At 54.3% G+C, this 13,453-nt stretch overlaps 1 protein-coding gene across 1 annotated transcript in view; it reads left to right on the top strand.

Annotated features, from left to right (window-relative positions):
- Positions 1–13,453, top strand: part of RASSF5 (Ras association domain family member 5) — a 28,867-nt gene continuing 15,414 nt past the window's right edge. Inside the window, exons 1-2 of the mRNA XM_086627264.1 lie at positions 1–337; positions 10,476–10,588. Coding sequence (XP_086483390.1) covers positions 1–337; positions 10,476–10,588 — 450 coding nt within the window. The remainder of the gene's footprint in view (positions 338–10,475; positions 10,589–13,453) is intronic.

Here is a 13,453-nt window from a genome sequence, read left to right as displayed (position 1 = left end):
ATGGCGTCGCCGGTTGTGGGGCCGTGCCCCCGCCCGCTGCCGCCCTCCGCGCCTGGCTCTATGCGCCGGTGGGCGCCCGGCCCGGGCAGCCCTCTCGTGCCCCCCGAGCCGATGGGCGGCCGGTCCCCGGGGAGCCCCGGCGGGGCCAGGGCAGCTCGGCGGCTGCGGCGGCGCGGCGGAGCCCCGCGGCTGCTGCCCGACGTGCGGAGCATCTTCGCGGCGCCGCGGGAACCGGCGGAGCGCGGCCGCGGTCACCGCTTCGCCCCGCGGCCCCCGCGCCGCGGCTGGTGCGACCTGTGCGGAGAGGCGGTGCGGGAGCGCGCCCTGCGCTGCGACTGTGAGTGCTTCCCGCATCCCTGCCCTTCCCGCATCCCTGCCCTGCCCGCATCCCTGCCCTGCCCGCATCCCTGCCCTTCCCGCATCCCTGCCCTGCCCGGGAGCTTCATCCTGCACTGCCGCCTTGCCCGCCGCTGCCGTCCCGCACCCGCGCTCTGCCTGAGCTCTTCCTCCCGCAGCGGCCGCGCCGGACCCTCTCCCTCCCCTTCGCCCCGGCTGGGACCCTCAGACCTCGCTGCGGGGACCTGCCGGGCTTGCGGGAAGGGGTCCGCACCGCGCCGGACTTCCCGGGGGGGCGGGGGGGGGGTCTCCCCGGCAGCCCGCGGTGCTGTGCTCCGGGAGCTGGATGGAGGAAGGGACCTGGCCGGGGTCTCCTCGCAAGTCTCCGGGGCGGGACGTTGGGGCCGGGTGCGGTGAGGTGCTGCCGGGCGGATTTGGGAAATGAAGCTTTTTCCAGGAAGGAGGAGATTGTCAGCTAATCGGCAGGGTTGTGAAGGGGTTGGCACTAGCGCTGGGCGGCAGATCTCGGCGAGCAGGAAGGATTCATGTTTGTAAAGCTTTACAGCGAGGTGTAAATTCCTCTGGAGATAGTAAATTTGTCAGACACCTTGCTTTGGCCAAACTTCTTGGGTAAGAGCGCTCATACCAGTGAGATTCACTAAGATGTGTCTTCCTCATGTCAGACACATGCTGTATTCGTGCTTATGTTTTGTAAGAGATTAATCTTTCCGTCGTGTGGGAGGGGACACAGAGGGGCCAAACGAGGTGACCCAGCCAAGGCCATGCAGCGGCACACGCTCTGTGTCCCGTGTCCCTGGGGTGCTGCTCTCGGGCCACAGGGTGTTTGCGTGGTCCTTGGAAAGGTGGGATCCCCGTTAGTGGCTGCAGCTGCAGTGGTGCGGGTGGGGAGGTGAGGAGGCCGTGGCATGTCGGGGCAGAGGAGGTTTGAGCCAACCTGTGTCACAGATAACTTGGTAGCAGCGTGTGCTGCGCTGGTGCTGAGGGTGAAGCTGCTCCTGTCCAGCTCGATCCATCAGCACGTCTCCTGCTGCAGGCTGGGTGGCAACGCATCTTTTCGGATGCAGCTGTAGAGCTGTGCGTGGGCTTGGGTGAGTCCAAGATTTGCTGGCTGGGGTCAGCTGAGCCTCTTGATTTTTGGCAGAAGGTGATAATGCCGATGCCATTCACCATGGGCTTGTGCCCACAAGACTGCTCATACCCATGCAGGAGCCTGTGGGGCGAGGGTGCCCTCAGCATTGGTGTGGAGGGCAGGTAGTTGGTGCTGGTGGTTATTGGGGGTGAGGGAATGAGCTGTGTTCCACCCAGCTGGCAGCTCCAGAGGAGGCTTCATTGCTCGGTTTGTTTAGGGGGTTATGCCAGGCACGTGCTGTAATGCCAGCCTCACCTGGGCAATTAGTCCCTCGCTCAGCCCATTCTGGTTCTTACGCTTGGCTTTGCTTAGATTATGAATCAATTAAATGTTTCTCGCAGTGATTTGCATAGCGCAGTGTGAGCGGGGCTCTTACAACGTGCCTCCTGGTGCCGTTTGGAAACGAAGGGCAACTGGGAGAGACAGTGGCACCATATGGCCCTGCTGCATCGCATTAAGGTTTTAGCACTGACTGCTGTTAATTAAACACAACCCGGCCGTCTCCACGTGGCCAGCACAACGTGACACAGGAATATGCCAGGGCTGGGGGATTTGGTGTGTCGTTTGAAAGTGTGATGTCAATGTTTTCCGGTGTGTACCTTTGCTTTCTGCCCGCTGCTCCTGGTTAACTCCCTCAAAACCTGGTAAGGGCCAGTGTATTCCCTGGGCGGGCAGCTCAGCTGTGCCTGGCACGTTGGAGCAAACGTGTGAATGAACGTGCTTCAAGAAACAGCGTGGGTTTATTTGAAGCAAAACGGGCTTTTTCGGGGCTCTCGCCTTTCACCAGGCGTCCTGCAGAGCTGCCACGGGGCTCGCATGCGAGGTGACGTACGGGCTGTGTTTTGAAATCCTGATCTAAAGTAATAATTCACAGAATCTCGTGGTGTTGCAAATACTATAAATAGTTGGTTTGAGGGACTTCTCCAATGGGATGTTTTCCACAGTTATATTGAAACAAACGTTAAATAACCATTTCCCTTTTCATTTCCGAGGAGAATTGTTTAGACTGTGGGAGTAGTTCTGCCTCTAAAATTCCCCAAACAACCAGGCGCAGGGGGAAGGGAAACTTCAGTGGAGATGCTCATAACATCATTTGCATTCCCTGTCATCCCAATAGTGTATCCTTTTAAAAATGCCCGAGAGCTGCAGATGGGGTGTGCTGTCCTCCCTTGGTGAATATTTCTTTTCCTCTGATGCAGAGTTGCTGCTTGTTTACGTTTGACTTGCAGCCTGCGGATACTCAGGTTTTTGTTTGTACAGTTCTGGCCTATTTTTATTTACATCAGATCTCGTTGTCTTCAGTAAAATGTGAAAGTGGTATTTATTCCTCCTCCCTCCCCGAATGGTCTGTGTCCCTTCCTGTCCGTGCTGTGGGCACGGTGTCCCGCGTGGGATGGTGCCTGGCCCCAGCGAGAGGGGAAACGCCGGCTGGGACATTGGGAACCGGGATTGCGCAGGGGTGGTGGGAGCCAGCCCCGAGCCTGAGTGACCAGGGGTTTTGGCTGCCTGGTTTTTATGCCACCCAGCGACGTGCTGAAATCCCCTCGGCTCCATTTCCCATTCTCAAGTGGCATGGAGCTGTCTTTCCAAGACTAACGTGGGATGCATGCACTGTGGTTCCTCTTCCTTCCCGGAGGTCTGGGTGGAAGGGATAGGAGCAGAGACCTGACAAGTCCCAGAATCAAGAAAATTATCCCCTTGGGTGTCTTTCCTTGAGCATTTGGTGGGTGTAGACTGTCCTGAGCCGGTCTTGTGGCTCCAGAGCACTTTGGAGATGGCAGACAGGCTCTTACAGAGGTTTTAGCTCAAGTCCTACCCACGGATGCTGCGTCTGGGGCTGATACAGATGTTGTCTGAGATGTCGGGAGCCTTTTCCCTGCCTTTATTGGGACCCTCTAGGTCTGTCCCGTGCGTGACAGACATCAAATGTGCTGCTCCTGTTGGCATCAACGCCTCGGCATGGAAAGGTGGGAGCTCAGCAGCGACCAACGCAGGGCCATCCTGCTGGCATGTGTTAAAAATACCTGTCTTTAGTCTCAACGTGGATGCAGCTGGGCATGAGGAGTGTCTGTGTCCTTATATGCTGTGCCTTGGTTATCTCCTGAGCTGATGGACGTGGCTTTGTGCTGCTGGCATCTTTTGTAGCCTGAGTGAACATTACAAATTCTCACTGAGGGAGAGGGGCTGTAAATGTGTCCTGCTGCCGGCAGCGTTTCCCCGACAGAAGAGGCTGCTGCTGCTGGGGAGGAGGAGGCTGGACGGGCAGGTTGCAGAGGTGCATCTTTGCTGGTTTTTTTTTTTGATGTTTGTTCTGGTGGGGTGGAGTGCAGGCGTTTGAATGCGACGGTGACTAATGCAGCTTCAGAGCCATCGGCGTGCTTTATTTGGCAGAGAAACCAGGCTGAGCTCTGTGCTGGAGCAGCTTCCCGGTGGGAAGGGTTCGGGTGGGTGGTGGTGGGAGTGTCACACAGGCAGGGCAGCGATGGGTCAGCTTTGGCCGATGGCTCGAGTGCTTCCCTGGCTCTCCGAACCTCTGTTGGTGCAGTCTCAGGAATGCAGTTGCATTTTTTTTTTTTTTCCTGGCAGCATCATGCTGGTGACTCAGGGTCGTTCCGTGCTGTGCGGGGTGGGTCCGTCACTGGTGACCAGGAATCTTGTGGCTTGAGGCAGAAAAATTGTGTGAGAGCCTGACCTGGGTGTGGGACACGATTTACCACCCACGTATTGCCTGGGTTGTGGTGTTGAAGTCCCATGGAGTGGTTCCTGTGGCCCAGGTGGGTTAAGCCGGATGCATCTATGGCCCAGGGAGTGACCATGAACAGTTGTTTGTTTGTTTGCGGGAGCTGTGGTCTCAGCAGAGCCGCTGGCCGCTGGAACTGGATGCCCTCCCAGCTTAGCGTGGTGGGTCTCAGCTCTGATGATCATGGTGTCACCCCTACAGTGTCACCCAGAATAGGACTTTGTTGGCTGAAGTGCTTCTTTGCAAGAAAATCACTCCAGCTCTCTGTGCTTTCCTGCTGGGAAGGCGGCTGAGAGGCAGTGCCTCAAGGAGAACCTCGGAGCACGGCCAACACCTGATGATCTTGGTGACAAATGCGGCTGTACCTGAAGTCAGATTTTGATCTGTAGATCTTGTGACATGGAGCCAGTTCAGTAAAGCACTTTGGTGTGCGTCTGGGTTTATGCCTCTGGTCTGAAGCCACCCTTATCTCTCAGAGCAGTTAATTCGGCGTTCAAGTGCTGTGCTGAATCAGGACCTGTTTCCTCAAGGAGGAAGTTGGTTAAACACACACCATTTCTCCTTCTAGTTTGTAGAGCAAACTACAGTTCTAATATTACTGGTTCTCAAGGAGAGGTTTGCTTAAGATAAGGAATTCTTTCATAGGTGTGGACGCTCTTAAGAAGCACAGCCCAGCCTCGCCGGGATGAGGCTCTGCTTGTGCCACTGGTGCTGTCTGGCAGACGGTGGTTTTTCACGTTCTCTAATTCCGACGCGTCCTCCCACGCTCTGTCGTGTCTCTGGTCTTGCCACTGTAAATAATAATTGCTAACAGTTCATAAGGCCCACAGTACTTTGCATTTCTGTCCCATTTGGCTGGTCCAGACAGATTCCTGTGGCTTCTCCTGCTCGCAGGTGACTCGGGCAGGTTGGGATGGCACTTGCCAGGCGGGTGCTGCTGAGGTCAGATGAGGACGGGATGGAGTGCTGGGGTGCATCCTGCCTGCCGAGGCACCCTGGGGCAGGGCGTTCTCTTACCTGGGGGAGATGGAGAAACAGTGACCTGCCCAGAGCCCTGTGCTAGGCTGCTGGGGCTCGTGGAGCAGCTTAGGTCTTCAGGGTCATGTTTCTTGCTGCAATCCAGTCTGGATCCTTGGGCAGGATTTATGGAGAGAGGTACCAGCCAAGGCTCCAGCTCTCAGTGTACAGGTTAGTTTTTGGGCTGGCCCTTTTCTTTCCACCCTTCATCCCTGGTCCTGTTGGTTTAGTTGAGTTTGCTGGTTGTGGTGTGGGAAGTGGGGATGCGTGTAGCTGCAGGGATGCTGTCCAGGTGTTGGCACAGTGAGGGGTGAGTAAGAAAGTCCCCTGTGTTGTTTAACTCATTGCTTATGCTGCTTGGTGTGATTTTTAGGATTAGTTGAATTTCGTCTTGGCTACTCCCTGTGTAAAAACAAGAATGTGTTGTGCAGGGTGCTGGAAACCTGGTGTGTTTGTAAGAGGGCAGATGAACCGAGGGGACAGTCATGATGTAGTGGGTACAAAGCAGCAGATCTCAAGCTGCTGTTAAACTGATGTTTATGTCCCACCCCATCGTTCGACACCTGGTATAGTTTGATAGATGCTGTGAAGGAACTGTGGTGTTGATCTAAAAACCTAGCTGACTCTGTGCGGAGTTTAAATCAATATTACAAATATAGTTAATCTCAGTGCATTCCTTTAATTTAACCTTTGCTTAAACATTGGGGACCTTTTTTCCTTAAACTTCAGAAGACTGCCGGGGAAAAGCAGCAAAGTGAAGAGGGGCTATTGGAAAGAGCCCTCCCAGTGCACGGCTGGGTCCTGCGCTTTCTCTCTCTAATCTCTTCCGTTTGGTTGCTTTATCTTATCAAGCAAAAAGCCCCAGAAATAGAAAGTTTTCCATGGCTAACAGGACCAGCCCAGAGATGCACAAGCTCTGAGCTGCGTGTCTCCTCGTTGCTCAAAAAAAAAAAAAAAAAACCCAAAAAAAAAACCCACCAAATGGCAGCAGATTGTGAATGGACAGTGTTGATGTGTTATCTCTGCGGGAGGAAAGGAAAGGCCTCTCGTGGGAGCAGACGTAAGTCGCACCGATGCACGCTGCATCCCAGCGGCGTTCGGCGTTGAAGAGCTGCCGGCCCGGCTCTGCGGGCCCGGGGAGCCGTCGGCCTCTCGTGGGGATGATGATGGACGGGAAAGCGGGGGCAGCCGCTTGCTTTGGGCTTGTGACAAAGAGAATTCGCAAAATATTCCGGCATTTTCCCAAGTCAAAGTCTTGGTCGGAGGGACTCCGGCTGCTGCGGAGGCCGAGCAGGGAGGTCTTGCTGGTCGGAGGTAGGTGGTGGTGGAAATCGGTGTGTTTGGGCGCGTTTGCTGGCGGCTGCTGCGTGCGGGATTGCTGCTGCTAACGGGTGTCAGGGGGTTCCTGCGGTGCTGTGCTGCCGAGCACTGCTGGCCATGCGTGGCCCTGCGGGCTCCTGTGGGGCTGGCACTGGGCTGGCACGCTCTCCTGCCACCGTGTCGGTGACTTCACCTTCTGCTCCGGCTCCTTCTGCAGCCCCACTACTGTGGGATCGCTGTGGCAGGGCACAGCGCAGGGCATCGGTGCTGCCCCACTTGCCACTCGCAAGGAAAATTTGCCTTTTAGTAAATAACCCCTCAAAAACATCGTCCTGGCAGCTGGGTTCGCCCCCAGGACCGTGCAATGGCACAGGGACATCTCAGAGGGGTGGCTGTCACCAGGGGGTGACAACCCGCTGCTGCTCTGAACAAGCAGAAAACCACTCATGGGTTTCACCTGGCTTCACAAATGAATTAAACCCAAACCATCTGATTTAGACCTAAAACCGCTGAGACCTCCGGTGACGGAGCTGCAGACTTGAGGCAGAGCTGGGGCTGGATCGTTGTCGCGGGGGATGTCAGAAGGTGCTTCGCAGGAAAACTGAAGCCCCTTCCCTGCGTTTGCTCGGCGAATGCTGGAGCTGGTGGCGATGCCACGCGTCCTGCCCCGTCCGTCGCGGCGGGAGATGCCCACCGGTGCTCGTCACACCACAGGGCCACATCCTGCAGCTGTCCCCGAGGTTACCCCCGGTGACGTCGGGCATCTGCTCCAAGCGAGGGCAGAGGCGCTGAGCCCACGGCTCCAGCAGCACAGCGTGCAAAGCCAAACCTCAGGCGTAGCCCGCTCTCCAAGGGGTGCCCGAGCTGGAGGAAGGGTTTCACAGAAGGGTTTCAGAGCTCGAAGGCAAACAGAAGAAACCTCCGTTCTTCAACACTGTCCCCTTCCAGTGCCCAGACACCTGCAGGGTCTCTCAACAGTTTCAAAACTCATGAGGTTTTATTTTTCTTTCTTGGCTGGCTCTGAGCCTTCCCATGGCAGCTGGGTTGTGCTTCAGAGGTTTTCCTTAACTTTGCTGATGTTGGGAGCATTTCTGATTTGCCTTTTTTTTTTTTTTAAGTGAACAGCAGGATCCTTAACAAACCAGGAACTGGAGCTTTTAGATACCTCCTGCAATTTCATGATTGATTTTAACGTCACACAGGGTTTTTTTTTTTGTAGCTTGTGTGAAGCGTGCCCTCTCAACAGCGCTTCTCTGCAGTCCCGTGGTGCCGCTGTGCCAGGGGCAGAGCAGTCACCTGGCACTGCTGCAGCAACCACAAACTTTGACCAGAACTCAGAGTTTAAGAGCATCACAGGGGAGGCATTGGGTCGCTTTAGACCCTTTCCATCCTAATTTTGGGGTTAACCGTATCTGGTCTCCCATGCGGTGTTGCTTTGGGGTTGCAGGAGGTTTTTCTTTAGGTGAAATCCTGGCTGGGAACAGGTTCTTGGAGCCCCTGTCATTGCTGGGGTCAGGATCTGGCCGCTCTGCCACGGACCTGAGCCTTCTCCTTTTGTCACCCCAGCATACGGATCTGGGGCTCACGTTAGAGTTGGATCAAAAGATGTTCCATCGCGTCTGCGGTGTTGGGGAGGTGGGAGTGGGAGGATGGGGGTAGGCAGGATGAGTGCAGTCCTATATTTAGGCACCTAGATGGGCATCTGTGTTGGATTGTTTTACTCTATCCAGCTTGATCCTCCTGGAAAACTTTATCTGTGGAGAAAGGGAAATTCCTTTCAGCCACTGAAGTTTTTCACAGTATCATGATCTGACTCTTTTTTTTTTTTTTGAAAGAAACTACATTTCCAAGCATCGCTTTGTTTGGCTCAAATGGAAATTATCTTAAAGCGTAAGCAGAGGCATCCTGCTCCTCTTGGCAAGCCTGTCACGTGGCTGCTTCCTAAAGCTGTGCTGGGTTTCTAAAATTAGTGTTCCCTGCCGGATGCTGAGTGATTAGGTCTGTTAATAGGTGACGGTGACTAAGGAGGTGTCATACTTTAATCCCGTAAAGAAATGCCTGGCCATAATGGGGCTGATTCGAAGGTGTGTTTGGGAACTGTCGTTTCTGTGGTCCGTGTTACGTGTTTCAGAGCTCTCACCACGCACCTCCTTCGCCCGAGATGCTCGAGCCGTCCCACCCCGGCGGGCTGCGGTCGGGGAGCAGGAGGCAGCGCCCAGATCTGAAAATCCTGGACCAACCGTGCAGATGGGACTCTGCTGGTGCCAGATGCTCGGGTGAACCTGCAGCGGGAGCGTCCTCAAATTGGCACCTCCAGCAAAGACTTGGCTAATGTCCCCCATTAAAAGGCTGTTCCAGTTGCTCAAAAGGTCATGCATTAAATTACCATGTAACTGTGCAGCTCATCTCTAATTAAAAAAAATTAAAAAAGCAAGGCTCCCTGCTTTCCCCCAGGCTTACTTGAGACAACTGACTTGGAATAGGAGAATGATAGACAGCTCGTGCCAAATGAATGATAAATGATTTCCCTCTTTCCCCTGGAGATTGATGTTTTCCCCCCTCAGGCACCAGCTCCCAGCAGCAGTTCAGCTGCTCATTCATTCTCAGGCATTCCCGTGCGTGAGCGTTCAGAAATCGCTGCTTCCAGAGCAAACGTGGGATATTCCTTTGCTTTCCTGCAAGCCTCAGATATTCAAAACCAATGACCGTAAAAAGAAAAAGAAAGAATAGAAAAAAGAAGAGTATTTCAAAAAGAAGCTCGCAGGCTCGGAGCTGGGTGGCAGGGCTGGTGCGGGGCCAGGCACTCGGTCCCGTCACCTTCTGTTAAATGAACTCTCTCACTTTGGTTTTAGGATTTATTTTTTTTTTTTCAGGTCGGTGACCGCTCTGGAATTTTGGGCACTTTAAAAAGTAAATTTAATGCTGTTTGTACGACAGTTAAAAATTAAAAGGATCGGAAGGGCCATTAAAGTGGAAGGAGGTTGTTCGCTGCAGCCAGGAGGGTATGGGGAAGTCAGGGCTTTGAGGGAAAGGGCTGGGGGAGCGACAGCCACGGATGCCATAACGGTTGTGTCTGGTAGATGGAGCTGGCGGTGCCAACCGCTGCCCCTCAGCAGCCGTGGGCTGTGGGCCAGCGGGACCCTGAGCCTGAGGAGGTTAAACCTGAGCGCTGCAGAGCCGCCAGTGCCATTCCTACCTTGAACTGGTTAATGTCTTGCAGCAGGACGGGTCAGCACCCAAAGAAAACACGCTACGTAAGTGCCTTACTGCACCTGGCAGTGTGCGCCGGGGATGGGAGGGCACAGCCTTCGCCGGGGCCCGGGACGTGTCCGGACCCACTCCAGGGGTGTGTTTTTGGCAGTCTGAGGGTTGATCCATGACCTTGGTCACTGTAACTGGCCCTCGAAGCGTTCGTGTTTAGTGACCTTGAATAGTTTGACTTCTGCCTAATACAAAGGAGTGTTTTCCCTCCCGGTGTTGGAAGATGAAGCATCCTTTCCTCGTGACGTGGCCAGGCTTTTGTTGCAGGTGCCATCTCCAAGGAGCATGGCTGGGGAGCAGTGTCCCCTGTGCTTTGGAGGGACTTGAGCATGCTCTTTGCTTCGTATATTAAGGTGCCAGCAGATTGGGGAAGGGCAGTGGGACACAAGGCAGAAGAAACACAGGTTTCCCCAGGGAGAGTGCGTGGGAGCAATTTTTGCTCTGGACAAGGTATTCCAGTGCCTCTCCCTGTCTGCAGGAGTGTGCCCGAACGGAGACACGTGCCTGGCTGGCATCTCTGGCCGTGCTGGTGCCCGCGAGCATCCACCTCCCTGCAGCAGGAGTCCGATCCCTGCCCGGGGTTCCCCCACGGCTCCTCGACAGCCGGCTGCGGGTCTCGGGTGCCTCACTCTCTCCTTTCTCCCCACGCAGACTGCAGATACACGTGCCACCAGGAATGCCGCAGCCTCATCCAGCTGGATTGCCGCCGGCCGAGCCAGAGCCAGCTCTCGCCGGAGAGCACCCTGCTGCCGCCCTGCAGCCAGGTACGCCGGGGAGGGGGCTGCGCGGGGGGTGCCAGCCTCATGGTCACCGATCGCATCTCCTTCAGAGACCTGAATTCTTGCTCCCGAAGGGTTTTATGAGGGATGGGTCTTGTCAGGGCTGTCAGCCCATCGGGCCACAGCCCCAGCCCGCGCGCACCGGTCGGTTGCCTATAGACTGTGTACATCTCGCCTGTGTGCCGTGCCGGGGCGGGTGCCATCTGGCGCGATGGAGGTCATGCACATGGGCATCCCCCTCACTGCAAATGTGTGTGTGGGGCTTTCTTGTGTTTAAAACGTTGCTGTCGGCCGGGCTGGCTGGAGCAGAGTGGAGCCCACCGGGAATGTCAGCCCCAGCACTGCAGCTCGGCCGTGTCCAGGGGCCTTTGCAAGGGAAGGGTTGATATTGGCATTAAATTGTGTCCCAGCACCGGGTGCAAAGTGGAAAAGGAGCAGCAAAGGTGCATTTCTCCTGCATCTTTGCAGAGCACGAGCATGGGTTTTGAAAGGAGCTCCTGCTTAATAGCCTTGATTTAAGAGTTTCAGTATTCCCAGGGGATCGAGACTCTTCTATCTGTGTTAGGGATGTGCAGTAATCCCCGGGGCCACTCCGGAAGGCTTAGCTCTTTGCTTAATCCCCCTGAGGGTCCCGTGGTGTCTGAGATGCCAGCAGTGGTCTGTGAGCCGGCGTGGGTATCTGCTGGGACAGGCTGCAGCACATGATGGGGCTCGGTGAGACTGGACGATGCCACGCAAGATGTGATGTAAGATACTTAGTGCTGGAAGCTTAAAACATTGCTTAGAAACGCGTCTGACGGGGATTTGACAGGCACGGAGCCTTTTCAGTCTCTATATGCTTTTTAAAAACTGTGTTCTCTCCTTCGTTACAGCCGTGTGTTTATGTTCCTCTTTGTGGAGGACTTTGATGGACTTGTGAAAAACTGGACATGGGAACGTGCGCTTTTTCAAAGACGTGGGGTTTCTGTTGGGCGGTCGAGGAGCTGGTGATGGGGTTTGGTTGTCGTCTGTGCATTGCTGTGCAAGGTCTCCAGAGCCAGGAGCTCCTGTTTTGGGCTCTGAAGCATTTGTTGTGCTCGTGATCCTTGGGAAGAAAATACTGGGTAATTGCTGCTTGGAAAAAAATGGTCAGGAGGGAACCTGAAGTGAGATGAGATTTATGAGTTACACCTTACAAAAGGACTTGGAATGGATTCTCCACTGAGCCTGACGTATTTGAGTAAGGATGTGAAGCCAGACGTGTGTGTTGACATCTCCTTCAGATGTTGTTGGGCTTCCCCCAGCAGCACGAGAAAAGCTTGATTTTAGAGAAATTAGAAAGGGTTGTTTCTTCTTCAGGGTGATAACAGCAGCTGGGGGTTATTGATGGTTGTAACAATAAGCATGGAGGCAGCGCTTCGTGGCAATCCATCACTCTGACATGTCCCTGGTGTGATCTGGGCAGGGAGAGGCGTTCTGTGCCAAGGAAACAAAAGTCTCTCCCATTACAGCAGCAAAGAGAAATCCATAAACCCATCCTGAGGTCCTGGTCGGGGGTCGCACCTCTGGACCCTCCACACAGCAAAGCGCTGTCCGGGGGCTCGTTACTGGGGGGGGGGGAGGCTCGGGAGCTGCGTGGACTGGTCTGAGGGTGAACGAGGGTGAATCACTGCAATAAAGCTGCATTCTCGTTTGTGGATACTGGATAATCAGGGAAAAATAATCTTCAAGTTTACTTGATCTGAGCCCATAAAGCTGAGTACACAGCCACGTTTCTGGTGTGTTTCTGTTGGCCAAGCGGATTTTGCTGCTCAAAAGAAGAATGGAAGGAAAACAGTGTCCATATTCCAGAGACTCACAGACTGCCTGAATACACTGGAGGGAAAAGGGGGATTGAAAACATAAGAAACTTAAATTAATAGCTGGCATAGTTGGAAGTCATTAAATGGTATTATCAAATGTAAGCAAACTCAAAGCATCAGAGAAATAGCTGCTTTAATGTCACCTAGTTAAGTACTGCTGCCATGTAATACCAGGCATTAATAATTTGGGCTTTGATCCAGCAAAGTACTTAAGAGCACGTTACGTTTGGGTCCCAGATTAGCCTCCGGACCCCGCTGAAGCTGGCAAAGGCCTTGGCTGGTCTCGGCAGCACCAGGAGTTTGGCCCCTGGTTTTAGCAGAGCTGGTGGATGGGTTCTCTGGGGGCTGTTGCGCAGGTAGCGTTACCTGGAGCTGCTGCTGAACCAATGGGTTAATATTACCTGTTGGTAATAAGGGTTTTTTTCCTTTAGTTGTTTTTTTTTATGGAGCTGATCACCCAAGCAGGTGGACCGCAATGGAAAAGCGAGGGGTCCTTGGAGAAGCTGTTGGATCAAAGCAGTGGGAGTGCATCCAGCTTTGCATGGGGCACTGCAGAGCTGGCTGCACCCTGTGCCCGCTGTGAAATGCCCAGGGCTGAGGCTTCGGTGAAGACTCGACGCCTGTGCCATCCATCAGCCCAACGCTCGCTTTCTGCTTGTGTTGCACATGCTCGATTTAAGCCTTTTTCTCTTCTAAATATAGCCGAGTGAAGCTGAGAAGGTTTGTGCCACTGCAGAAGTACTCATGCTGCTAAGAGGATAGCTTATTTGTTTGCAACATTTCAAGTTGCTTTGTAAACAGCCTTTTGGATTCTTGCCTTCCTCTTTGAGATGCAGATGTTGCGTCCTCCTGCTGGTCTTTACGTTGACATCCTGGTTTGTATTCAGGGGATGCTGCTGGCTGTGGGTACAGAGCTATCAAAGTGATGTAAGTCCTTCAGCTAACGGATACAGATGGAAGGGTATGAAACACCATCTGCAACCCATCAAGAGGGGAGGAGGTTTCCACG

Source organism: Tauraco erythrolophus, chromosome 27, assembly GCF_009769465.1.
Source record: "Tauraco erythrolophus isolate bTauEry1 chromosome 27, bTauEry1.pri, whole genome shotgun sequence".
In the NCBI taxonomy this organism is placed as follows: Eukaryota; Metazoa; Chordata; class Aves; order Musophagiformes; family Musophagidae; genus Tauraco; species Tauraco erythrolophus.
This window is presented reverse-complemented; position numbering and strand designations above follow the sequence as displayed.